Source organism: Salvelinus fontinalis, chromosome 4, assembly GCF_029448725.1.
Source record: "Salvelinus fontinalis isolate EN_2023a chromosome 4, ASM2944872v1, whole genome shotgun sequence".
Lineage (NCBI taxonomy): Eukaryota > Metazoa > Chordata > Actinopteri > Salmoniformes > Salmonidae > Salvelinus > Salvelinus fontinalis.
Window position 1 is genome coordinate 48,961,620 of NC_074668.1, and position 18,339 is coordinate 48,979,958.

The following is an 18,339-nucleotide window of genomic DNA, read 5'->3' on the forward strand; positions in this document are numbered from 1 at the left end:
ATTTATTTTTTCTCAGACTTTTATAGCCTACTGGATTCACAGGGAGCTACTAACTCACATTATTTTGTTGGGGCGAGTGACTCTTTGAACTTACAATGGCTAGCTCCAAGCCGTGCTATTTGCTCCAGGACTGCTGCGCGCTTTGTTGACTATGACTTTGCTCGTTTCGTTTACCCGGACTATGTTTGTTCCCACACTCACGGCTCTATCTCTCTATTGGTTACACGGACTCTATTCTAACCCTCTCTCGCTGGCTTTGTATTCTTGTTACCTGATGAAATTGCTGTACAATATGAACTTGTTGCCATCTGATGCACATTCGAATGTCATAAAAAATAAACATTGCAAAGCTCTCCATCCTCTGTTGTGCCCTGATTTTATTTCTGCTGATGATAGCTGCAAATGTGCATGTACCCCCTGGCCCGTTTACTGTTAATAGTCCCAATTCCGACTTGTGTTCTGATGATTTCTGCTTCACTGATTTCTGCTCTCATAAAAGCCTGGGTTTTCTGCATGTTAACACTAAAAGCTTATTACCTCAAATTCATCAATTGAAAGTGGGGGTTCACAGCTCAAATCTAGATGTGATGGTGATTACTGAGACATGGTTAAGAAAGAGTGTTCTGAACACTGATTTTAACCTTTTTAGACGAGACAAATCTTCCAAAGGTGGTGGAGTGGCAATCTTTACCAAGGACCACCTTCAGTGCTCGGTTGTCTCCACGAAGTCTGTTCCCAAACAATTTGACTTTCTGGTTTTCAGCATTAAGCTTTCAAATAGTTCTTTGTTGACTGTTGCTGGGTGTTACCGTCCACCATCAGCACTGGCCTGTAACCTACCTACTGGCCCTAAGCTTTTTCCTGGCCCAAGCTCATTTAACACCTACCTTTGTGTTGCTGAGTTGTCATAATGTTTCACCAAATGTACATTATCCCAGGGACATTGAAAGACACAATGTAAGTAACCTAATTTATGTCCCTCTTTACTGCCCTGAATGCCACTGCTGATCCTACAGCTATTGTAAGCAGTGATCATACGCTTATAAACCAGAGTAATACTGTTAGCACTGATGTGGTGTGCCCTAGTAGGAAGTCCAATGTGTGCAGCTCACCCTGCACTAACATAAATAACCCGAGTATGTTTGTCTACATTTGCTAAGCTTCTTAGTAAAGCAAGAAAAACAATCAAGCATCCCAGAAAAGTGTTAAAATAGCTCACGTTAACATATGTTGCTTAAGAAAAAAGGGTAATGAAATCAATAATTTGCTAGTAACAGATGACATTCATATTCTGACAATATCTGAAACTCACTTCAATAATACCTTTGATGATACAGTGGTAGCAATACATGGTTAACCTGTCTGACTCTGGCGTTCCGCCAGCGGAACTCCTCCCACATTCCATTGAAAAGGCAGAGCGCGAAATTCAAAATATATATTTTCGAAATATTTAACTTTCACACATTAACAAGTCCAATACAGCAAATGAAAGGTACACATCTTGTGAATCCAGCCAACATGTCCGATTTTTTAAATGTTTTACAGCGAAAACAGCACGTATTTATGTTAGCTCACCACCAAATACAAAAAAGGACAGACATTTTTCACAGCACAGGTAGCATGCACAAAGCCAACCTAACTAACCAAGAACCAACCAAACTAACCAACAAACAACTTCATCAGATGGCAGTCTTATTTATTTTATTTTTTATTTATTTATTTTTTTCACCTTTATTTAACCAGGTAGGCAAATTGAGAACACGTTCTCATTTACAATTGTGACCTGGCCAAGATAAAGCAAAGCAGTTCGACACATACAACAACACATAGTTACACATGGAGTAAAACAAACATACAGTCAATAATACAGTGAAAATAAGTCTATATACAATATGAGCAAGTGAGGTGAGATAAGGGAGGTGAAGGCAAACAAAATATATATATATATAAATAAATAAATAAAAATATATAAAAAGGCCATGGTGGCGAAGTAAATACAATATAGCAAGTAAAAAAAAATAACACTGGAATGGTTGGTTTGCAGTGGAAGAAGGTGCAAAGTAGAGATAGAAATAATGGGGTGCAAAGGAGCAAAATAAATAAATACAGTAGGTAAAGAGGTAGTTGTTTGGGCTAAATTATAGATGGGCTATGTACAGGTGCAGTAATCTATGAGCTGCTCTGACAGCTGGTGCTTAAAGCTAGTGAGGGAGATAAGTGTTTCCAGTTTCAGAGATTTTTGTAGTTCGTTCCAGTCATTGGCAGCAGAGAACTGGAAGGAGAGGCGGCCAAAGGAAGAATTGGTTTTGGGGGTGACCAGAGAGATATACCTGCTGGAGCGCGTGCTACGGGTGGGCGTTGCTATGGTGACCAGCGAGCTGAGATAAGGGGGGACTTTACCTAGCAGGGTCTTGTAGATGACCTAGAGCCAGTGGGTTTGGCGACGAGTGTGAAGCGAGGGCCAGCCAACGAGAGCGTACAGGTCGCAGTGGTGGGTAGTATATGGGGCTTTGGTGACAAAACGGATGGCACTGTGATAGACTGCATCCAATTTATTGAGTAGGGTTTTGGAGGCTATTTTGTAAATGACATCACCGAAGTCGAGGATTGGTAGGATGGTCAGTTTTACAAGGGTATGTTTGGCAGCATGAGTGAAGGATGCTTTGTTGCGGAATAGGAAGCCGATTCTAGATTTAACTTTGGATTGGAGATGCTTGATGTGAGTCTGGAAGGAGAGTTTACAGTCTAACCAGACACCTAGGTATTTGTAGTTGTCCACATATTCTAAGTCAGAGCCGTCCAGAGTAGTGATGCTGGACAGGCGGGCAGGTGCAGGCAGCGATCGGTTGAAGAGCATGCATTTAGTTTTACTTGTATTTAAGAGCAATTGGAGGCCACGGAAGGAGAGTTGTATGGCATTGAAGCTCGCCTGGAGGGTTGTTAACACAGTGTCAAGAGAAGGGCCAGAAGTATACAGAATAGTGTCGTCTGCGTAGAGGTGGATCAGAGACTCACCAGCAGCAAGAGCGACATCATTGATGTATACAGAGAAGAGAGTCGGTCCAAGAATTGCACCTGGACGACTGTTCAGTCATGTGGTCAGGTGCCACAAAGAGGGACTTTAGAAAATTGAAATTGGGCAGCATGGCTGGCCCTTGGATGTACACAGAGAGCTAATATTAATAATATGCATGTCAAATTCTCCTGGCTCAAAGTGGAGGAGAGATTGACTTCATCACATACTTGTATTTGTGAGAGGTATTGACATGTTGAATGCACCGAGCTGTCTGTTTGAACTACTGGCACACAGCTCGGACACCCATGCATAACCCACAAGACATGCCACCAGAGGTCTCTTCACGGTCCCCATATCCAGAACAGACTATGGGAGGTGCACAGTAGTACATAGAGCCATGACTACATAGAACTTGATTCCACATCAAGTAACTCACACAAGCAGTAAAATTAGACTTAAAAATCAGATCAAATATACCTTATGGAACAGTGGGGACTGTGAAGCAACACAAACATAAGAACAGACACATGCATACACACACGATACATTTGTGTTGTAGATATGTGGTAGTAGAGTTGGGGCCGGAGGGCACACACTTAATCTGTTGTGAATGTATTGTAATCTATTAAAATAAATAGAACTGCCTTAATTTTGCTGAACCCCAGGAAGAGTTGGGGATCCATAATAAATACAAATACAAATATGCATTTATGTGCCAGACCATGCGCACATGTATACTTATTGGTCAATAGCAGCCATGTTGTTTTAGCTTCTAATCTGGAAAATGTTGAGTTGGGAGAACTTTGTCCATAGATGCCACATATCAAGTTTCGTGCAAACCGGTCAATCGGTGCCAGAGAAGTAGCGTTTTAAGTGTTTTTCACACAATTCAAAATGGCATTGCATTGTATGAGAGGGTGTGGCCCATGGGCCTTTACCATCATGCCAAGTTGCATCTTCCTAGGTATTACCATCTCACAGGAATTTTAATTTTGCTTTATGGAAGAAAATGAATAATAATAATGAATGCCAACAATAGAATAGGGTTTGACCAGCGTTGCTGCTTTAACCCCTAATAATACTGAACCAGAAGAAACACAATTGTCACGATCGTCTTTAGGTGAAAGAGAGGACCAAGGCGCAGCGTGATATAAATACATCTTCTATTTATTTGAAGATTAAACGAACACTAATACAAACTAGACAAAACAACAAACGACCGTGAAGCTAACAAACGAAAGTGCAGACACAAACATAGACACAGCAACAATCACCCACAAACAAACAGTGAGAACAGCCTACCTTAATATGGTTCTCAATCAGAGGAAATGTAAAACACCTGCCCCTGATTGAGAACCATATCAGGCTAATACAATGAACCCAACAAAGAAACACATAACATAGAATGCCCACCCAGCTCACGTCCTGACCAACTAAACAAGGCTAAACAAAGGAAATAAGGTCAGGAACGTGACAACAATAGGGTTTCACCATCTTCGCTGCTGAACCCCTAATAATAATAAACAGCTGCAAGCAGCAACGCCAGGGTTCAAGCTGTAGACCACTTTGCTACTATTAGTACAAATTGGACACATCACCCTAGGAGGAGCTACTTCTGCTCTCCTTACCATGCCTGCCAAATATCACAATTCAAAATTATGCAATATGCATATTTTGGACTTTTTTATGATTGTGACTACTTCAAATGTTGTCTTCTCCAGGATGGCTAAATCGATCGGCACTAAATTTGTTATATAGCATCTATGGATATATATCTTCAAACACAATATTTTCCATGACTTCTTGCTCAAATGGGGATCCATAATAATTTTTAAAAACAATATGGCCGCAATAAGCCAATGAGCTTGCATTAATAACCTTTCCTGTCCAACAGAGCCACCATGTGGCCAAACTGAATCATATTTTACAGTTTAGCTAGACTCATATCCCTTAGCATTTGTGCCCAATTCCATCCCTCTGACTAGAAATATCAAGAGATATAAACATGTGCCCGTTATAGCGCCACCATGTCATTGATCTAAATGCTTAGATATGCTGAGTCTTGACAGTGTTTGGAACATGTGTACTAAAAATAGATTACATAAAAAAACACCCAAGTTCTGGATCAACACTGCATGAACATGAATAAAAACCAAATGAACCCATTTTTAGCTAAACCCAACATTCACCCAACCCAACTGGCTGCGTCAAAATAACACAGCATGTGTTGTGTCCAATATTTAGCCAGCGCTGGGTTACCAAATAACACAAATTAGATGTTTTTTTAACCCAGTATTTTTCTGTGTACAGAGAGAAGAGCGAGAGAGAGAGAGAGAGAGAGGCGGTGCCAAAGCCAATTGTTGCTGATCTAGGCGGTGATTCGACCACACTGTTTGTCCTCTCCAAGGCTTCCCCCCTCTCTGCTTTGCGAACAATAACCTTTCCATTTTCTGCATCTCACTGCCTACTCTTTCCTCCATCTGGGATTTTGTCTACCTTTCTTTTCAACGTTTGGCAGATGTGGACATGGATCGTAAATGGGTTTAAGAAGTCGTTGACGGGGTCTCTCTCGAATATGAGTTTCCCCGCAAGAGCTCTCCCTTTGGCGGGGCAACTTTCCCGCGCACCTCGGCGCTCAGCCTGGTGATGCTCAGCCTGGTGACCACTTTCCCTCTTCATTCACTGAAAGGGGAAGTTTAAACACACACCGGCGGATTTGGTCTCGCATTCAATAGCCTACACACGGTTTTATAAAAAACTAAAAAGAATACATTAAAATGCAGAAGAGTGTCAGGTTTAATGAGGGACACGCTCTGTTCCTCTCAGTCGTTGCGCGTAAGGAGGGTACCAAGCGCGGTTATTTGAGCAAGAAGACCACGGAGAACAGCAGGTGGCACGAGAAGTTCTTTGCGCTGTACCAAAACGTGTTTTTTTACTTCGAAAACGAGCAGAGTGTACGGCCCGCCGGGATTTACCTCTTGGAGGGCTGCACCTGCGAGAGCGTGCCTGTTCCGAAGGTCTCCACTGCGGGAAAAGAGACTCTCGACAAACAGGTAAAAGAGACTTACGCAATCTGTGTATCTGTGTGGCTGCCAAACTTTCCCGCTGCAGCCTAAACTCTGAAACCGGTAATCTGTTTTCAGAACAGCTGCCCAGAGTATTCAGTCAAGGAGAAAGGGAGAGGTAAGGCAGTCTAGTAAAGCAGACAACCAGAACAAGAGAGGGTGGTGAAGTGGACGTTGAAAGGATCAGAGGGATGATGGCACTTAATTGGCATTATGCAGTATTCAAATTGTCAATCCTCTTTTTAAAATGAAAGAGAACTGTATTGTCTTGTCGTTGCCAATTAGGTACAATGTGTGCATGGACTGTGTGAACCTATTCCTATAGTGTGAACAGTTCTCTTCCCACCCCTCTCATGTAGGCCTACACCCTGTGGTTTGGCAGCAAAATGTTATTTTCACTGATATGAAAATGACAGTTGCTGTCCACATTCAAATTTTCCTGTGTGTGAGTCATTTGAATGACATTTTCTGCATGTAGGGAAACCTGTTGAATGCGATCATATCATTGATTCATTTCAGGCTCTATCAAACATAAACAAATAATCTTATGGAATAGAGACAGTTGCTGTTGGATCTATATTTCAGTCACAAGCCATGGGTGCAGTATGTTATTAGATTTTGGCATCAACTAATTATTGCCTTCATATCGATTCTGTTCCTGTTCTATGAGCCTTTATGGTGACACACACACATTAAAGAGACAATTGAGAAAAGGAGAGAGAGAGGGATAGATGACAAAGGCTGGTGTTTAAAGCCTTGAGGAGTAGGCCTGTGTCTCCTGCAGAAACATTTTAAAGCCTTGTGTAGGGCTCAGTTAAAGTCTCTCTCTGTTTGTTTGTTTGTGTGTGTGCATGTATGGCGGAGTCATAAATGCCTATCTCTTTGCCCCTGGCTATAACCAGACATGATAGCTCCTCCCTTTCGGCTCTGCACTGGTCCTAATTGGTCCTCCCCAGGCAAGAGCTGGACAGCAATGGCTAAACTGACGAGGAGAGAGTAGGATAGGAGAAAGGGAGGAGGAGAGAAGAGATGGAAAGAGGAGAGGATAGGACAGAGGGGGGAGGAGGAGAGAAGAAATGGAAAGAGGAGAGATATAAAATGTATTAGTCACGTACACAGTTCACAGCAAGTACAAAAGTTGCATCAAAACTATTTTGCGCTAGCTAGCTCCCTCAACAATGCAATACCTGAATCAATAATAACAATGAAAAGAGTCAAATAAAAAATAACAAGTAGTAGAAGTAATAGAAGAGGTAGTATGCATAGTAATAATGGACTGTATTTACAAGAATGAAGTAGGTAGTGGAATCAATAGTACAGTTGAAGTCGGAAGTTTACATACACTTAGGTTGGAGTCATTAAAACTCGTTTTTCAACCACTCCACAAATTTCTTGTTAACAAACTATAGTTTTGGAAAGTTAGTTAGGACATCTACTTTGTGCATGACAAGTCATTTTTCCAACAATTGTTTACAGACAGATTATTTCACTTATAATTCACTCTATCACAATTCCAGTGAGCCAGAAGTTTACATACACTAAGTTGACTGCCTTTAAACAGCTTGGAAAATTCCAGAAAATGATGTCATGGCTTTAGAAGCTTCTGATAGGCTAATTGACATAATTTGAGTCAATTGGAGGTGTACCTGTGGATGTATTTCAAGGCCTACCTTCAAACTCAGTGCCACTTTGATTGATATCATTGGAAAATCAAAAGAAATCAGCCAAGAGCTTAGAAAATAATTGTAGTCCTCTATATGTCTGGTTCATCCTTCGGAGCAATTTCCAAACGCCTGAAGGTACCACGACGTTCATCTGTACAAACAATAGTACACATGTATAAACACCATGGGACCACGTAGACGTCATACCGCTCAGGAAGGAGACACATTCTGTCTCCTAGAGATGAACGTACTTTGGTGCGAAATGTCCTCTGGTCTGATGAAACAAAAATAGAACTGTTGGGCCATAATGACCATCGTTATGTTTGGAGGAAAAAGGGGGAAGCTTGCAGGCCGAAGAACACCATCCCAACCGTGAAGCACAGGTGTGGCAGCATCATGTTGTAGGGGTGCTTTGCTGCAGGAGGGATTGGTGCACATCACAAAATAGATGGCGTCATGAGGGAGGAAAATTATGTGGATATATTGAAGCAACATCTCAAGATATCAGTCAGGAAGTTAAAGCTTGGTCGCAAATGGGTCTTCCAAATGGACAATGACCCCAAGCATACTTCCAAAGTTGTGGCAAAATGGCTTAAGGACAACAAAGTCAAGGTATTGGAGTGGCCATCACAAAGCCCTGACCTCAATCCTATAGAAATTTTGTTGGCAGAACTGAAAAGTGTGTGCGAGCAAGGAGGCCTACAAACCTGACTCAGTTACACCAGCTCTGTCAGGAGGAATGGGCCAAAATTCACCCAACTTATTGTGGGAAGCTTGTGGAAGGCTACCTGAAACGTTTGACCCAAGTTAAAGAATTTCAAGGCAATGCTACCAAATACTAATTGAGTGTATGTAATTTTCTTACCCACTGGGAATGTGATGAAAGAAATAAAAGCTGAAATAAATCATTCTCTCTACTATTATTCTGACATTTCACATTCTTAAAATAATGTTTTGATCCTAACTGACCTAAAACATGGAATTTTACTAGGATTAAATAAATTAAAAACTGATTTTAAATGTATTTGGCTAAGGTGTATGTAAACTTCCGACTTCAACTGTATATATTAGAACAGCAGCATTGACTGTGAGTGTGCTTGTGTGAGCTCTGAGTGTGTGTGTGTGGTGTGGTGTGTGTGTTTGTGTTAAGGGTTGGAAGTGTGGGTAGTCGGTGGAAATACTTTCTAAGGTGCATATATACTCTCTGGTGCAAATAGTCTCTAAGGTCCAGGTCTGTGCAGGGAGGTTTAGGTTTTCAGCAGTCTGATGGCCTGGTGGTAGAAGCTGTCTCTGAGCCTGTTGGTCCTAGACCTGATACTCCGATACTGCTTGCCAGAAGGTAAGAGAGTGAACAGTCTGTTGCTCGGGTGACGGGAGTACTGGTCGATCTTTTGGGCCTTCCTCAAACATCGCCTGGTGTAGATGTCCTGGAGGGCAGGGAGCTCACCCCCAGTGATTTATTGTGCTGTCCGCAACACCTTCTGTAGGGCCTTCCGGTTGATGGTGGTGCAGTTGCTGTACCAGGCGGGGATGCAGCCTGTCAAGATGCTCTTGTTTGTGCAGCTGTATAACTTCTTTAGGACCCGAGGGCCCATGACCTATTTCTTCAGGCGCCTGCCTGAAGTGGTGGTGTGATTGGTGGTGGTGTGATTGGATATGTCAGGTACTCTGTGATGTGCACGCCAAGGAACTTTACGCTTTTTACCCTCTCCACTGTAGCCCTGTCAATGACAATAGGGGCATGCTCCTCCCCCTGTTTCCTGTAGTCCACGATCAGCTCCTTGGTTTTTCTGATGTTGAGGGAGAGACTGTTTCCCTGGCACCACTACGACAAGGCTTTGACCTCCTCCTTGTACGCTGTTTCGTCACTGTCGCTGATCAGGCCCACCTTCGTTGTGTCATCTGCAAACTTCATGATGGTGTTGGAGTCATGTTTGGCCATGCAGTCGGAATGGAGAATAACAATGGTCCAACGTATTTTCCCCCCCGAGTGAGCCAAGAGATGTGATGATGGAATTTCGGGAGACCTTTCCTTAGATTTATTTTGATAAAGTCCCTGGCTACAATGAAAGTGGCCTCAGGATATGCTGTTTCGAATTTGTTGAAAGTCCTGTGTAGTTCTTTGAAAATGTACACAGCCGTGATTCAAACACCTGTGAATTTTCCGGGGAGATAATGTGGTCGGCATTTCATCGTGAGGTACTCCAGGTCAGGGGCACAGAAAGTCTTAAGAGTTTTTACATTCCGACAATCACACCATGAGTTGCTGATCATGAAACATACTCCTCCGCCTTTGTTCTTCCCGCAAAGTAATTTTTTCCTGTCTTGCCGATGTACAGAAAACCCTGCAGGCTGAATAGCCGTATCAAGTACCTCCCCCGTTAGCCAAGTCTCAGTAAAACAGATTACAGTTTACAATCTCTCTGGTAGGAAATCCGAGAGACTTGCTAAAGCAAGTAATATACAGTGGCTTGCGAGAGTGACAAGAGGTGTTGGGTTTGTGCCAGACATAGTTTCCCTTGTTGGCCAAAAAACTCAGTTTAAAACTAATCTGACCAGAGTACCATCTACCATATGTTTGGAGAGTCTCCCACTTTTGGCAAACACCAAATGTGTTTGCTTATTTTTTTCTTTAAGCAATGGCTTTTTTCTGTCCAGTTCCATGTAGTCATGGCTCTATGTAGTACTGTGTGACTCCCATAGTCTGTTCTGGACTTGGGGACTGTGAAGTGTGGGTGTGTGTGTATCCCACAACTGTTGCGAGGGACAATATAGGATGATTCACAATAATTGTTTGCCTATATAATAATTGCTTGCCATAATGTAATTTTGGTAAGGGCAAGACTGGTGAGAGGTAAAAATCCTTACATTACCTTGCCTACATTACTACAAATATTAATAGTTATTTATGGAAAATAAGATAAACAGGATTTAAAAAAATGAATAATATATAAATATATATATATTTTAATAGCTATATGTAATACAAATCGAGGTGAGGGCGATGGAAATGCATTTGGCGGTTGATCTGCTTCTGTTCTATGGGTGGCACTGGGTGCTCTTGTTGAAGGATGGGTCCCGGTCTCTCCAGGGATATGGGATCCGGGGGGTCGGTGGTGGTCTGCCGGGCATTGGGATGGCAACCCAACTCGGGATGAGGAGGGCTTTTAGCAGGTGGAATAGTGGGGACCAATTGGAGGTTTACTTAGTAGCAATGCAAATATCATGGTACACTCAATAATCATGTTACTTTTTAATGGTACATTTACAAACATATATTTTGATAATTAGAATTGAAAGTTGTCTCTCATTATGGTAAGTGGTGAAATAAGTATAGCCAGTTATAATTGTAATGGCTTAGCAGATAATAAGAAAATACGATCAGTATTTTCCTGGCTAAAAGAGAAGGAATATAATATCTATTGTTTACAGGAAACTCATTCAACAATTTTAGATTCAGTTTTGTGGAAAGAAGGACTGGGGGGGCAAAATATATTTCTCCCATGGGCAAAGAAATTCAAAAGGGGTGATGATATTAATTAACAGTAATTTTGATCCAAATGTGCAAGTTGTCCAAACAGATCATCAAGGTAGATGGATTATTTGTCACGATCATGAGGAAAGACGGACCAAGGCGCAGCGTGATTTGAGTTCCACATATTTAATGCAAAGTGAAACTTAAACAAAAACAATAAACAAAAAACAACGAAACGTGAACTACGTGGTGCAACATGCACAACACAAAACAATATCCCACAAAAGCAGGTGGGAACAGGGACACCTTAAGTATGATCCCCAATTAGAGACAACGATAATCAGCTGCCTCTAATTGGGAACCATACTCAATCACAAACATAGAAATGAATTGACTAGAACACCCTGACCTACAACACCATAGAGAACCAAGGGCTCTCTATGGTCAGGGCGTCACATTATTTTAAATATGTTATTGGACAATAAACAGATATAGATTATTAACCTATACGGCCCAAATAATGATGATCCAAGCTTCTTTGAAATTATATATGAGAATTTATCAACTCTACAAGCTACACTAGACTCAATTATTATGGTGGGAGATTTTAATACGGTCTTAAATACCTCTATGGACCGGAAAGGAAATCACAGTACAAACTATCACCCTCAGGCACTTAAGGAAATCATGAATGTCATGGATATTTTGGAATGAGTGGATATATGGAGGCTTAAATACAATGACATAGTGAGATATACATGGCGGAGGCTTAATCAAGCTAGTCGTCTTGACTACTTTCTTATGCCATTCTCTCTGGCACCAAAAGTTTAAAAAGTGTTGATAGGGGACAGAATGCGGTCAGATCATCACATAATTGGCATATATATTACTCTTACATAATTTCCACGGGGCGAGGATATTGGAAATTTAATCAAAGCCTACTAGATGATAAATTGTTTAGAACTAGGACAGAAGAATTTATAACTGACTTTTTCAGACATACCATAGGTCAAGCAGATCCCCTTATTGTAAGCCTTTTAGAGGCCATGCAATTCAGTACTTATCTATAAAACAAAAGCAATTTAGATGAAAAGAGTCCATATTAACAAAGGAAATTGAAGGACTAACAGTACAGTTAGATAGCAATAAAACTGTACCATAGAGGCACAGAATAAGTTAGAGGAAAAACAAAAAGAAATGGAGGAACTTATTCAAGAAAGATCCAGTGTAATACATTATCAAAATAAAGCAAACTGGATGGAATATGGGGAAAAATGCACCAAATTCTTTTTCAATCTTCAATATAGAAATGATACCAAAAAAATGTATTGAAACTTGTTACAAATGATGTAGTCACGCATGATTCACCGAATGATATTGTGAAAGAGGAAGTAAAGTACTTTAAGAATATGTTTGTCTCCTCCATCTCCACTAACCGAAGCTAATTGTATGGATTTTTTCCCTAATAATAATGTAAAATTAACATCTGTACAGAAAGACTCATGTGTAGGCCAAATTACAGAGAAGGAAATGCTTGACGCAATTAAAGCCTTTAAGGCTGGGAAATCTACAGGGCTGGATGGCATACCAGTAGAAGTACACCAAACGTTTTTTGATATACTCAGAGGACCATTATTAGCATGTTTTAACCACTCCTATATAAATGGTAGATTATCGGACACGCAACAAGAAGATCTGATTTCATTATTACTGAAACAGGACCCAAGTGGTATATATAAATATCCAGAATTCTTGGCGCATAGAATTAAAAAAGTATTGTCAGATATTATTCATCTTAATCAGACAGGTTTTTTACATGGACGATACATTAGAGTTAATATAAGACTAGTACTGGAAACAATAGAATACTATGAAATATTGGGGACACCAGGCTTGGTTTTCATAGCTGATTTTGAAAAGGCTTTTGGAGTTTATATATAAATGCCTCGAATATTTCAATTTTGGGGAATCTCTTATGAAATGGGTTAAAGTTAAGTATAGTAACTCTAGGTGTGAAATAGTAAATAATGGCTACATCTCAGAAAGAGACTATCTAGAGGAGTAAAACAAGGTTGTCCACTGCCATCGAAATGTTAGCTGTTAAAATTAGATCCAACAATAATATTTAGGTATTAGAAATCTGTGGCTTAAAAACTAAGGTGTCATTGTACGCTGATGATTCATGTTTTCTTTTAAAACCACAATTAGAATCTCTCCACGGCCTCATAGAGGATCTAGATAATTTTGCTCTCCTCTCTGGATTAAAACCAAATTATGATATTACGTATTGGATCACAAAAAATGCTAATTTTACATTACCGTGTAGTTTACCAATTAAATGGTCTGACGGAGATGTGGACATACTTGGTATACAAATCCCCCCAAAAAGAAATGATCTCACTTCAATAAATTTTTATTGAAAGTTAGCAAAAATAGATAAGATCTTGCTACCATGGAAAGGAAAATACCTTTTTTATTTTTTAAAAAATGAACCTGATTAACTCTTTAGTCATATCACAGTTTACCTATATGCTTCTGGTTTTGCCTACACCTAGTGACCTGCTTTTAAAATTATATGAACAAATAATACTCCATTTTATTTGGAATGGCAAGCCAGACAAAATTAAAAGGGCCTATTTATATAACGAATATGAATTCAGAGTGCAGAAATTATTAAATATTAAAGCATTAGACCTCTCACAAAAGGCATAAGTCATACAAAAGTTATACTGAAATTCAAACTGGTTCTCTAGTAAATTGGTAGGAATGTCTCTTCCTATGTTCAAGAATGACCCTTTTCCCTTTATTCAGATAACACCTGCTCACTTTAAGTTGTTTGAAAAGGAAATAATCTCCAATCTCCATCTTAATTTTTTAACCTGTCTAGGACTAGGGTGCCGCTAGCGGCACACCCCCCCCACCCCCACCGAAAAGGCAGAGCCGCGAAATTCAAAAAAATTTTTTTTTTTAAATATTTAACTTTCACACATTAAAGTCCAATACAGCTAATGAAAGACAGATCTTGTGAATCCAGCCAACATGTCCGATTTTTAAAATGTTTTACAGGGAAGACACAATATGTAAAGATGTAAATCTATTACCTAAAAACACATTAGCATAATCCACCATCTTTTATTTGTCCACCAACACCAGTAGCTATCACCAATTCGGCTAAACTAAGATATTTATAGCCCCTAACCAAGAAAAAAACTCATCAGATGACAGTCTGATAACATATTTATGGTATGGGATAGGTTTTGTTAGAAAAATGTGCATATTTCAGGTAGCTGGCATAGTTTACAATTGCACCCACCGTCACAAATGGACTAGAATAATTACAATGAGCAACGTGTTTACCTAACTACTAATCATCAAACATTTCGTAAAAATACACAGCATACACTAATCGAAAGACACAGATCCTGTGAATACAGACAATATTTCAGATTTTCTAAGTGTCTTACAGCGAAAACACAATAAATCGTTATATTAGCATAGCACATGTGCAAACATTACCCCAGCATTGATTCTAGCCAAAGAGAGCGATAACGTAAACATCGCCAAAATATATAATTTTTTTCACTAACCTTCTCAGAATTCTTCAGATGACACCCCTGTAACATCACATTACAACATACATATACAGTTTGTTCGAAAATGTGCATATTTAGCCACCAAAATCATGGTTAGACAATGAGAAATGTAGCCCAGCTGGTGAGAAAATGTCCGTGCGCCATATTAGACAGTGATCTACTCGTATACATAAATACTCATAAACGTGACTAAAAAATATAGGGTGGACAGCGATTGATAGACAATTTAATTCTTAATACAATCGCGGAATTACATTTTTTAAATTATCCTTACTTTTCAATACAGTTTGCGCCAAGCGAAGCTACGTCAAAAAACATGGCGTCCTAAGCCACTAAAATTTTTCGACAGAAACACGATTTATCATAATAAAAATTTCCTACTTTGAGCTGTTCTTCCATCAGTATCTTGGGCAAAGGATCCTTTCTTGGGTCTAATCGTCTTTTGGTGGAAAGCTGTCCTCTTGCCATGTGGAAATGCCAACTGCGTTCGGGATGAACTGGAAGCGTGCCCAGAGATTCACAGCGTCTCAGAAATAAATGTCCCAAAATCGCACTAAACGGATATAAATTGCTATAAAACGCTTTAAATTAACTACCTTATGATGTTTTTAACTCCTATAACGAGTCTTAACATGACCGGAGAAAGATTACTCCCAACACTAATGCTTGGAACAGGTGCGGGTCGGTGTCCTCCACGCGCATGACGCAGCTGGAAAAGAGTTCCTAGCTACAGGTTTTTTTTATTTATAGTGCCTGTGATTGCGCAATCGACCCCATTCAAATCGTCATCACGTAAAGGCATCCAGGGGAAGACGTAAGCAGTGTCCGTATACTCATAGGAATAACATTGGCCTTAAAACTGACTCCAGAACAGTGGCCAAAATTTCTGAAATCTGACTCCATGTCAGGGAAATTGCTGTAGAATGGGTTCTGTTCCACTTAGAGACAAAATTTCAACTCCTATAGAAACTATAGACTGTTTTCTATCCAATAATAATAATAATATGCATATTGTACGATCAAGAATTTTGTAGGAAGCCGTTTCAAAAATTACACGATTACCATAAATAGTGACAACAGCGCCCCCAGCCTTAACAGGTTAAACAAGCCTTAGAAGTTGGTTGCAATTTCAGGTTAATCCACCTGAAAATACAGAACAAATAATACAACAAATATTGTGGTTAAACTCAAATATACTAACTGATTAAAAAAAAATTTTTTTCGAAGAAATGTTTAAAAAATGTATAATTTTAGTGAATGATATCATGAATAGGACTGGTGGAGTTATGTCACACATGCAGCTAACACAGACATAATGGAAATGTCTGCCCTACCCAAAATTACAACCAACTAATTGCAGCATTACCACAAAAATGGAAGAGGCAAGTGGAAGAAGGGAAAAAAAGTAACTTGTCTGTCGGCCCTGCATTAAAGACCATAAATGGTTAAAGAAAATTGTGATGAATAAAAACATATACCAATTTAATTTAAGGATCAACAATGCTGGATTCAACACTTTGAATTTTTCAATTTCAGTGATTATACAAAATTCTTGCAACCAATAGAATGTTATATATATGGGGGATACAATCTTCCCGAGCCCTGCCGATTTTGCTGTGAGGAGGCAGAGTCATTAGATCAGGGCTGCCCAACCCTCTTCCTGGAGATCTACTGTCGTGTAGGTTTTCAGTCCAACCCTAATTTAGTGTATCTGATTCAGCTAGTTAAGGTCTTGTTGAGCAGCTAATTAGTAGAATCAGGTGTGTTAAATTAGGGTTGGACTGAAAACCCACAGGATGTAGATCTCCAGGACGAGGGTTGGGCAGCCCTGTATTAGATCATTTATTTTGGTACTGTCTATATGTAGCTCGTTTTTGGTCACAGGTCCAGAAATGGCTGAAGAATTGCAACATTTACCTAGAACTAACTCTGCAGATGGCAATACTGGGTGATTTGAAAAGTCATAGTCAATCAATCAATAATATAATAATTATTTTAGCGAAAATGCTTATGTTAAATTTACAATCTGTAGAAGCTATGAGAATAGAAAGGTTCAGTACTTTTGTGAAGCATCACAGCACAGTTGAAAAATATATGGCAAATAGAAATCCAAAATGGATGGTGTTAAGAGATAGATGGGAGGGGTTGAATGGAGCTGAAGGGTGGGACTAATAACAACAAGATAACCAATGTAAAACATACGGGGTCTGTAAAATATATATAGGTTCAGAAATGTTGTGAAATAGCACAGTTACAAATAGAAATCAAACTCAATGGACATCAGAAATAGAGGAAGAACTAAAAACAAACAAAATATAACTATTGTAAAATAAATTGTGTCTGTAAAATGTGTATAATATGTACAAACTGAAGGTAGAAGCCTAAGTGTTATTGTTTATTTGTTTATTCCAATTGGGGGAGGGATGGTAGGGTTTTGCAGGGAATAATAAAGGTATATTCTAAAAAAAAAAGTATGTATATACACTGCTCAAAAAAATTAAGGAAACACTTAAACAACACAATGTAACTCCAAGTCAATCACACTTCTGTGAAATCAAACTGTCCACTTAGGAAGCAACACTGATTGACAATAAATTTCACATGCTGTTGTGCAAATGGAATAGACAAAAGGTGGGAATTGCTGGAGGTAATTTTGCAGGGCTCTGGCAGTGCTCCTCCTTGCACAAAGGCGGAGGTAGCGGTCCTGCTGCTGGGTTGTTGCCCTCCTACGGCCTCCTCCACGTCTCCTGATGTACTGGCCTGTCTCCTGGTAGTGCCTCCATGCTCTGGACACTACGCTGACAGACACAGCAAACCTTCTTTCCACAGCTCGCATTGATGTGCCATCCTGGATGAGCTGCACTACCTGAGCCACTTGCGTGGGTTGTAGACTCCGTCTCATGCTACCACTAGAGTGAAAGCACCGGCAGCATTCAAAAGTGACCAAAACATCAGCCAGGAAGCATAGGAACTGAGAAGTGGTCTGTGGTCACCACCTGCAGAACCACTCCTTTATTGGGGGTGTCTTGCTAATTGCCTATAATTTCCACCTTTTGTCTATTCCATTTGCACAACAGCATGTGGAATTTATTGTCAATCAGTGTTGCTTCCTAAGTGGAGTTTACATGCACCTTAGCCAAATACATTTAAACTCAGTTTTTTCACAGTTCCTGACATTTAATCCAAGTAAAAATTCCCCGTATTAGGTCAGTTAGGATCAGATCTTTATTTTAAGAATGTGAAATGTCAGAATAATAATAGAGAGAATCATTTATTTCAGCTTTTTTCCCCCATCACATTCACAGTGGGTCAGAAGTTTACATACACTCAATAAGTATATGGTAGCATTGCCTTTAAATTGTTTAACTTTGGTCAAACGTTTCGGATAGCCTTCCACAATAAGTTGGGTGAATTTTGGCCCATTCCCCCTGACAGAGCTGGTTTTACAGAGTCAGGTTTGTAAGGCCTCCTTGCTCGCACTCGCTTTTTCAGTTCTGCCCACACATTTTCTATGGGATTGAGGTCA

The 18,339-nt window shown here is 39.9% G+C and overlaps 1 protein-coding gene across 2 annotated transcripts in view; it reads left to right on the forward strand.

Annotated features, from left to right (window-relative positions):
- Positions 1-5,242: 5,242 nt before the first annotated feature.
- Positions 5,243-18,339, forward strand: part of rasgrf2b (Ras protein-specific guanine nucleotide-releasing factor 2b) — a 234,569-nt gene continuing 221,472 nt past the window's right edge. Inside the window, exon 1 of one of the 2 annotated variants that reach the window (XM_055920447.1) lies at positions 5,243-6,069. In XM_055920447.1, coding sequence (XP_055776422.1) covers positions 5,794-6,069 — 276 coding nt within the window. In that variant the 5' untranslated portion in view covers positions 5,243-5,793. The remainder of the gene's footprint in view (positions 6,070-18,339) is intronic. The other variant, XM_055920448.1, reaches the window with a different exon arrangement.